A 10378-nucleotide genomic window follows, 5' to 3' on the forward strand; every position below is an offset into this window, starting at 1 on the left:
ATGGATGTATTTGAAAATAATCTATCACTTTAACAATGTTTTGCTTAAGGGTTTTTTTTTTTAGCATTACTCTTACCCTTAATAATTATTTTAGTCTCATTTTTGTTGATTTGCACAAGATGTATAATTGTTACTTAGATTAGATAGTAACTAGTTAGAATCTAAGTAATTCGGTTAAGACAGTTTTTTTTTTTACTTTTTATTATTAATTCTGTAGTTTAGCATAGAAAGTAATGAGTTTCACTGTGGCATCTTCATACACATGCGTAATTATCTACTCCTTGGCCCACCCATGCCCCATTTCCTCTTGGCTCTTTCCCTTCCTTCCCCAGATGGCCTCCTCTTCTGCTTTCCAGTTACACATATTCTATCATCACCCTCTCTATTTCCCACCTCTCTTAAGCTCTCTTCCTCTCCTCTCATGATCCTCTTTCTAGTTTCATGAGCTACAAACACATATAAACACACATACACACACACACACACACACACACACACACATAATTTTTAAGATTAGGTTCCATAAATGAGAGAACGCCATGCAGTATTAATACAGTTCTTTTCTTAGTTACAAGAATTACCTGATCCAGGAGGCAGAAGCAGGCATATCTCTGTGAATGTGAGGGCATCTTGGTCTATATAGCAAGTTCCAGGCTAGCCAAGGCCACAAAGTGAAACCCCGTCTCAAAAAGAAAAAAACAAATCACCTGAGAAATAGTTAAAACTTGTTGCCTAAATTTGATCATAAGATATTTGATACTGAGAAACACACCCAAGGTTCTGGGGTCAGAGAACAGATTTGAGCTCAGCTCAATGACTTCCAAGGTATGATATACTATGAAAAGTCTCTTTCACTCCTGGAAGTTTTAATTTTCCTAATTATAGAATAAGTTAATTACTACCAATTTTATCAGGTAAATGTAGGTAATGAAGGTTAAATGATGAGTTCATCTCTAGCATTCCATATATTATGACAAATATTTAAAGCATTAAAAATACAGTTAATTGATAAGATGTTAGAGGCTATTAGAAAAGATGAGACACATGTTCAGGAATATGGTGGCATTAGAAGAGAAAAATAAGGAGCAAAAATATTTATTACTTGATGACTTACTAGACTATTTTGTTTCTATTATCTATGATTATATTATAATTATTTATGTATTGAGATCATGCTATTCCCACTTTTTAAAATGTTTTATTTATTATATTGATTTTACATGTATGAGTGTATTGTCTGCATGTATATAAGTACATCCATGTCATGCAGTGCCCAAGAAGGTCAGAAAAGAGGGTAGAATCCCTTGAAACTGGAGTTAAGGATGGTTGTTAGCCATCATGTGGGTGCTGAGAATTGAACCCGTGTCCTCTGCAAGAACAGCCTGTGCTCTTAACCACTGAGCCATCTCTCCAGCCCCAAAATCTGTCACTTTGAGACCTTTGCATTCAATAGAGTTTGACTGAATTTTCCCCTAAATATCACATATCACCATCTTTTTTGCTTGGTATCTGCAGCATTCCCTAGAGATCCAGAAATTGAGATGAGTGGACCACTTGTGCACGGGAAACCTGTCACTGTAAACTGCACAGTCCCTAGTGTGTACCCTTTTGACCATTTGGAGATCGAATTACTAAAGGGGGAGACTACACTGATGAATAAGTTCTTTTTGGAGGAAATGGAACGAAAAGCCCTAGAGACCAAAAGCTTGGAGATGACCTTCATCCCCACCACTGAAGATACTGGGAAAGTTCTTGTTTGTCAGGCTAAGTTACATAGCAGTGAGATGGAATCTGACCCCAAACAAAGGCAGAGCACACAGACCCTTTATGTCAATGGTAAGTACACACACGAGGCATTTGCAACTGAACATGGATTTCTTTATTGTGTTTTTCAGGCAATAGCTAACAGAGGTTAGTAACTAAATCCTTTGTGAAAAGGAAATGAAAAGAAAATTCAATATAATAGAGACTAATAAATCACACCCCCAAATGTAAAATAAGAATCACTTATTTATATATGAATCCATGCATTGGTGTTCGGGAACAGGCCACCAGGTAGTTATTCTGCCTTGTGTAGGATTAGCAGAGCCCACTCAGCCATCTTCAGGCAGGCCAGTAGCTAGCTGGTCACAGGTGGTCTCTCCTGCACATCTAGGCCTTGTGTGAGTGGTTCCAGCTGTTCTTTCTTCATGTAGTGTCTCCTCAGGAAAGGGAGTCTAGATTTACTGTCCAGAGCAGTGTTTCAGGAAGGTGATCATGAAAGCCGCCTCCCAAAGGCCCAAGTTTGGGAGTCTCCTGTGTCATTTCATTCACATTCAAAGTTAGTCACATGGTTACAGTTAGTCACATAGCCAGTCCAGACTGAAGGGGTAGAAAATGGATTCTACTCATCCACTGGGGAGCTTTAAATAAATCTTGCTTTGCTTGATGTACCAGAATGGCAATACACACTGTAGATGAGCCTTTGTGTTTATATAGAACTTGCTGCCATTAGAAAATACCCACCCATTGTCTGTGTTCTAGCTCTCATTATGTCTCTGCCACAGAAACTTCCTGAGCTACTTATCAAAGTTTATACACTATGCTAATCCACTGAGTCTGTAGCCCAGTTTTACAACATTGTCCAGACGATTTGGAATTCAGGACATAAGAGGGTCAAGCTGTGTCTCTTCCTTTTCAGTTGCCCCCAAGGACACTACCATCTTGGTCAGCCCCTCCCATGTTCTGGTGGAAGGCAGTCCTGTGAACCTGACCTGCTCTAGTGATGGCTTTCCAGCTCCAAAAATCCTGTGGAGTAGACAGCTGAATGGTGGGGAACTGCAGCCTCTTTCTGAGGATACAACTCTTACCATAATTTCTACAAAAATCGAAGATTCTGGCATTTATGTGTGTGAGGGGATTAACCAGGCTGGAATAAGCAAAAATACAGTTGAACTGATCATCCAAGGTAGGTAGAATACGATTTTTAAATTATTGGTAGTACATTTCTTATATTATTGATTATGAACAAGATCCTCTTTGAAAATACAATCTTTGGGGCTGGAGAGATGGCTCAGCATTCAGAAGCACATTCTGCTCTTGCAGAAGACTAGAATTCGGCTCCCAACACCCATGTCAGGAAGTTCACAACTCCCGGTACTTCTACAAGCACTGCACTCATGTGTACATACCCATACCCAGAGACACATAAACACACATAATTTAAAAATAAGTCTTAAAAAAAGCAAATAAAAATCTTTATTTTTTATTAGAAGAAGTCACACTGTTTCTGCACTACTCCTGGGATGGATTCTCATTTCAGGCTAAGTCATTTGTCCTGGAAGTCTTTTCACCTCCAGAAACTGGGCTGGAGGTTCCAGTGACACTTAGGAGATGATGGTTATGGTGTTGAGAACCAAGTTAGGAAGAAGCAAGTATTGGAAATTACTTGGGATTAAAATCACCACATTGGGCTCACTTGGATCCTAGAGGGACTCACAGGAAGCCTGCTAGTATTTGCTTCAGAACTTAAGGGGACACCTTTTGTGAACACCGAGATTAAGTCACAGTAACTGTGCCCTTTGGTTCTTCCTGTGGCCAATCAATAGCGTGAATCAGGTCATCAGATATAGGTCTGCCTTCTCCACAGAGGGGACCTGAGATTGAAAATGAAATTTCTGCTTGGCACATTGAAGCCATGGGCTCTGATGAGCAAAATTCTGAAGGGATCAACGTGGATTGCCCTCTCTACCTTCTCTTTAAGGCATTAGGATTATTTTCTTCACTTGGATTGCCATTTCTTCTGGTATCCTGTGATATTATTCTTGTCAAAGTATTAGTGAGATTTTGTTGTTGTTGTTGTTGCCTTGGTTGAATGAGGTTTGTATTTTAAAGGAAGACTCTTAGAAAGGCATTGCATAACCTTAAAGAAAACCGTAGGCAATGCTGAGGCCACCTAGGCAACACAGTAAGATCACCTAAGAGAAATGGAGAAGAGAAAACTTTAGGATGGACATCATGGTCCTGTGGCTTTGGGGGAGGCATGTCAAAGAAGTGATAAAATAGAGCTGGGAGTGGTGGGGCATGCCTTTGATCCCAGCACCTGGGAGGCAGAGGCAGGTGGACCTCTGAGTCTGGTCTACATAGTCAGTTGCAGGCCAGCTGGGGCTACAGAGAGACTCTGTCTCAAAAAAAAAAAAAAAAGCTGACCTTCAGAGGAGCACTTATAAAACAATCCAAGGCCTGGAGCATGAAAAGTGGTAATTCTGTTGTTACAGTTTTAAAAACTTTCTCTACAGCTTAATTTCCTGGTTTGGGCACATCTAGCTCAACTCAGAAGCCTGTAGAGGCTTTTGTACTTCAAGAAAAATTTTCTTAACAATGTGATTAAAATATTTAAGTGTTTTCATATTTGAATTCTACAGCTATTTATTTATTCTAAAGCTATACTTTCTGCTAGGCTGGCTAAGGAACCACATTAAGGAGCACAAAAAAATGTCACAGACGTGATCTTTGCTTAGAACATGATCATTTGCAATTCAACAAATGCCTGGCTTCTCTACTTGCTTTTCCTAACATTTTTTGGCAGAAAGGAGCACAAAGAATTCCCTGGCAGCTGTTATTAGCAGCCTTAAATTAGTATGGAGTCAGTGTGCCCCTCAATCCAAGCTAATGCTCAAATTCTCCCTTTAGTTTCTCCAAAAGACATCCAACTTACAGTTTTTCCTTCTGAGAGTGTCAAAGAGGGAGACACCGTCATTATCTCCTGCACGTGTGGAAATCTTCCCGAAACTTGGATAATCCTGAAGAAGAAAGCAGAGACGGGAGACACAGTGCTAAAGTCGGTCGGTGGCGCATACACCATCCGCAAGGCTCAGTTGGAGGATGCAGGAGTGTACGAATGCGAATCTAAAAATGAAGTTGGCTCACAGCTAAGAAGTTTAACACTTGATGTGAAAGGTTGGCTTTTTGTGTTTGCATCTCTCTTTTTTTTTTAATTATTCAGTTTCCAAAGATAATAACACATTTCGAGTATTGGATAGAGTTGGTGAAAGAAGGCAAGTTCTGCACTGACTGTGGTTATTTCTTAATGTTTCTTGAAATAATCAGGCACAGCTGCTGTTCTATCCTATCGCGTTTAGCCAGGAACTGGACATTAATCATTGGTGAATGTGGAATTCCTGTTTGTTTTTCATTCAAGGCCACCAATTCATCATCGATCTCTGAGGTCTTAGAATGGCTAAGTGCTTAACCGTATTTTCCAAACCTTTCCCTAGGACTTATAAGAAAAGTAAAGAAGTAGAATTGGCACATGTGAAAAATAATTTTGTGCAAACCCTCTTTCTTCCTACTAGAGAGGAACACTATTTTCTGTTTATGTAGTCATTGCATATTTTCTGGATTGACTCCTTTGAGTACAGTCATTGGGAGTAACAATATTGATCAGAACAACATAGAAAGATCTCTGGATTACACAAATGCGTCCTTTAAGTCCATGTCCTGACTGTCCTACTTTACCCCAATGAAGAAGAAAGGGGGACAGTGGCTTCATCGAAATCATGCTGTAGCTCCTTAACCTCCTCTCCTTTCTTGTGAATGCACAGTAGGTAGAACCTGTTGATCTTGTTGCTGTCAGCCTTGACTAATCTGTCTCAGACCCTCTGCACACCAATGAGTTCCTGTTGTGTATGGGAAGCCTTACTGTGTGGTAGATCAACAGTATTGCTAGCAAGTGCCAACTCTCCAGAGGTCTGGCCTTGACTATGACAGTTAATTAAGCACCTCTCAGTGTAGAGAACATATAAACCCAAGTGAGAAAACAGATAAAAAGTTTACTACTCTGGCCAAGTTTCTCAAGATTACAAGCATAACCATATATTTTCCTGTCTTCATAGTACCTCTTCAAGCACAACATCAATACATCCACCTAGAAATATTAAAGACTAGGAAAGTACCACAATTATACATAAAACTTTTAGTCATTCACCTGCAGTGATTATCCTTCAAAAAAGTGATCTGTTCAAAGAATGGGACATTAGCCTTGCGCTGAGTCACTCAGAATGGCACAGAGGCCGGTGCTGTCATCGTTTCTAGTGAGGTAGACTGAGATCTCAATCAGGACTAGACTGAAATTCCTTCCTTCTTCTTTCCTTTAATCCTCAATGCCTCTGGCTACCTCTAATTTAACCTAGCCTTAGCAAAATGCGTGCCAAGATTTCTGTGATCCTGCTTGAACATGTTAAGACACATGAAAATGGCTTCTTCACTTTGTAGATTTGATTTTCACATTGTTTCTTCAAATTGCTGGATTAATCACATATTTGCCTTTTACTTATTATTTAAATGAACAAATTGAATATTAGGCACTTGGCTAGAAATTCATGTTCCCATTCCGAATATTCTTTAAAATAGCTAAATATCAATAAAGATCCAAATTTGACTCCCTTTCCTACTGGATATTTTGAGTTAGTTTTCCTTTAGCTGAATTTTTGCATTTGTTTTGTTTTGACTTAAACGTATTCCATTGATACAAATGGTCAGGAGTCTTTAAAATTTTTCAATATTTATACAAGCAATAGAAAAATATGTTAGAAGGCTACCCTGGCAACAGACTCAAATTTGAGTTTTCAACAGATGTCTAAGGGACAAACTGAAAGGCAAAAGACAATACATAATTAAATTGAAAAGAAAACAATAAGATCAGAAATGCCTTTGTGTAATATGTCATCAACACTGACACCTAGCCGTAATTGTGGTGATGAATACCACATCAAACTATTACTCTAACACCAATTCTTTCAGGGAAAGCAGAAAAATAAAACCATCATCATGATGCTTAAGGTGAAGCGTTGTTTTGGTGCTTCCGTATTTTAAAACAACTCCCTTCGCATGATGATGCTAGTGATTCCTTTCTACTTGAGTAACTTTTTGTGTTTAGAAATCTCTAGGAGGAATGCAGTGATGCCCCAAGTCAGATCACTAAGTCCTGCCAGGACTGAGGCAATACATCCTCCCACTTAGGGAAACTTAATTGGGAGGCCACACAGTGGTGCGCAAGCAGACAGAACTGAGTCTCTGGAGAATACCACGCTCTCTGGAGATGTTTCTAATGAAGTTCAGAAGTTAAGTGGTATTGCGGCTGTCAGATGTTTCCTTAGGCTATCAGAAAGAGTACTAATTTTAATGTGTGTGTGTGTGTGTGTGTGTGTGTGTGTGTGCTGTCATTTTTCTGAACTCCGGGCAAAATGATAGAATTTAGAAAGAAAAATCTTTGTTATGTTCAAATAATATTGTGGGGTTACCAAATATGCCAAGTAGTGGCTTAAGTACTGGCTCTTCAGTGGCGAGACATCTCAGATAAGCTTATCTAGCTCTAGGGAAAACCACATTTAATTGATAATCATATGGACAAATGTTGAATTACAAATTGCTAGAGGAGATAGGAAGGGAAAGTGCGGTGGGTGGATTTTGAAAGTATGTTGGGTTATTAATTTAGATTTGGAGAGATGTAGATCAGAGAATTTCTCTCTGAGTAACTAAAACATTTAAAGTGAACTATCCAAAAAACATCAATAAATCAAGAGAGGCTATAAATGCTTAATCATATTAAGATGCTTTTGCTTCAGACACATAGAACATGGCATAAAACATGTGCCAGCCATACACAAGAATGCTCTATTCATTATAATAGGCTCACACTGAATGCTACAAGGATTATCTTAGAGAACTGGTTAGGCATTTCAATTCATGATAATCAGAGTCCCAGGACTTTAGTAGATATTTCTAGATCCTGACCTTATAAAATAAATCCTTAAAATGTTGTACCCTCCCTTCCATTTCACACCTCGAACATTTTTTTTCAGAGCCAGGTTTGTGGAAGTCAAGAGCTTTCATCTTCAGATCGAACATAACTATAGCAACCACTCACTAGTTATTTGGATAATTCAGAAAAAATGTGTATTTTTGGGTCTTGATGGTCCTCGGCTGTACTTTGATCCTCTTCTCTCTGGAGAACTGGTTGTGCTACTACAGTAAAATACGCATTATGATTAAATGATTTCTCTTTGTACTAGACATTAATTGCATCCATTTGGTTATTTTCCAGGAAGAGAAAATAACAAGGACTATTTTTCTCCTGAACTTCTTGTGCTCTACTGTGTGTCCTCCTTAATAATACCTGCCATCGGGATGATCATTTACTTTGCAAGAAAAGCCAACATGAAAGGATCGTACAGTCTAGTAGAAGCACAGAAATCAAAAGTGTAGCTAACATCTAAATTGTTCGAGTAAAGACACTATTTATAAGCCCTCAATCCTGAATATTCTTTATCATTCCACAAGAAAAACAAGCTGTGTGTTAAAACTTCCCAGAATGTACGAAAACAGAAAGAAATTGTTGTCTGGGCTCCTTGCAATGCACAAGAAATGAACAGGAAATCTTCTGAATGACAAGTCCCTGCTGTTAGATAGAATGACTGGACTAGTTCCATGATGTGTATATATACTCATTTGTACATATGTAACATAAAATGGTGCCATATCAAGGCTTCTTAGAATAGCAGCACTCTGTATTTAGATAAAAAATAATTAAGCAGTGTTGCTTGGACTGACTGTTGCAACTTAGTGCATTTAGGAAAGCTTAATATTAATATTGATATTGACTGGCAGCTGACCAATATCACCTTTCTTGTATTTTATTTCCTTTAACTAAATTTTATTCCTATGAATTTTATTGACAATAATTTCATGTTTTATATGAGAAGCCAGGGTTTTATATTTTCTAGGCAAATGGCAGAGGGCACTGGTTTGACTTTCAGGTACGACATGCCTAACTCATGGTATAATGGTTGACCAGGTTTCTCTGTGTGGTACTGTGTGGTACGGAGATGTTTTATGATGTTTCTTTATCAAGATCTTGTGTAACTTGACTAATGTGCCTTAAAAATGCAACTTCTTTTTATTTTTCTTTTGTAAATAGTATAGTAAAGTGAAAGTTTCTAAACTTGGAAGAGTTGTGTTTTATTATGTCTCCTTTAATTATTGTGTTGTGCTTTTTGAAATGTTGACTTATTATAAGAGTGAAAACATCACACCAGGCATGGTGGCACACAACTTTGATCCCAGCACTCAGGAGGCAGAGGCAGGCAGATCTCTGTGAACTCAAGTCTAGCCTGGTCTACATAGTGAGTGCCAGGCCAGCTGGGGCTACAGGGAGACCCTGTCAAAAAAAAAAAAAAAAAGACTGAAAACAACAAACTGCCAATATAATACATACATTCAACATATGGTCTTCAGACTACTTTTATCAAAATCAGCATAAAAATTGATTAAAAAAATTGATTTCTTCATATCTTAATGAAATAAGAGCTCCAGTTTGGGGTTCTTGGACTCTTGCAATGAATAAGTTAAAAAATAATGTGCATAATTGTATTAGTCAAGGTTCTCTAAAGAGGCAGAATCAGTAGAATAAATATATATTCATGAATATATATATCAGATTAGCTCACAGGATAGGTCTGAGTAGTCCAACAATGGCTGCACCACACTGCAGAGGCTGAGAATCCAATAATCGCCCAGTCCACAAAACTGGATGTCTCAGTAGTCCCAATCCGGTGCTGAAGGTCTGATGAATTCCAAAAGACCGGCTAGTCTTCAGTCTATAGCAACAAGAACTCACCGGCAAGAGAGAAGGCAAACGGCAAAAAGCAAGCGTTCTCCTCTGCCTTGGCCTTTTATACGGGCTGCCATCAGAAGGTAACACCCACATTTAGGGTGTGTCTTCCAGCTTCAGATGATCCAGTCAAGAAGATCTCTCTCATTTCAGTTAATCCCAGATCAAGTCAACTTGACACCCAGGATTCCATCACAACAATATAAAGTGCACAATAAATGAGCACTAAATAAACACTAAGTAAATCTTAACCAATTCCAAGAAGCAGAAATCTGTTCTCTTTTTAGGTCTTATATTCGTTCTAGAGACAGCATCTCTCTTCTCCCCCTGAACCAATAAATCTTAGCTTTCATATTGATCATCCCCTTTATTTGGAGGTTTTAAACCTATATAAGCAATTCTAAGAAGTTCATTAGTTTTTGAGGTTTTGAATTTTACATAAATACAATCAATGATATATTTGTCTTGTGACTTTATTCTTTCATTAGAGGGCCCTATTGCCACCACTTTTAACTCTCAGCAAGCACCTGTCTACTTTCTATCACTTTAGTCTTCCACTTCTAGGGTTTTATATGAATGAAGTGTGCAGCATGCACACAAAATGCACAGCATTTCTGTCTGTCTTAGTCCAATATTCCTGAGATTCATCTGCATTCGGTTTGTCAATGGTTTGTTCTTTTTTTTTTTTATTGTTTGAGCATGCTCCTAAATGCTCATAGCTAAATAGTA

At 38.4% G+C, this 10378-nt stretch overlaps 1 protein-coding gene across 2 annotated transcripts in view; it reads left to right on the forward strand.

The window, feature by feature from the left end:
• The window catches only part of Vcam1 (vascular cell adhesion molecule 1), an 18689-nt gene extending 9702 nt beyond the window's left edge, over positions 1-8987 (forward strand). Inside the window, exons 6-9 of one of the 2 annotated variants that reach the window (XM_008842808.3) lie at positions 1516-1836; positions 2681-2947; positions 4672-4938; positions 8084-8987. In XM_008842808.3, the coding sequence (XP_008841030.1) occupies positions 1516-1836; positions 2681-2947; positions 4672-4938; positions 8084-8244 (1016 nt within the window). In that variant the 3' untranslated portion in view covers positions 8245-8987. The remainder of the gene's footprint in view (positions 1-1515; positions 1837-2680; positions 2948-4671; positions 4939-8083) is intronic. The other variant, XM_029568155.1, reaches the window with a different exon arrangement.
• Positions 8988-10378: the final 1391 nt, after the last annotated feature.

Source organism: Nannospalax galili, unplaced genomic scaffold (assembly GCF_000622305.1).
Source record: "Nannospalax galili isolate Female #2095 unplaced genomic scaffold, S.galili_v1.0 scaffold2280, whole genome shotgun sequence".
NCBI classification, from domain to species: domain Eukaryota; kingdom Metazoa; phylum Chordata; class Mammalia; order Rodentia; family Spalacidae; genus Nannospalax; species Nannospalax galili.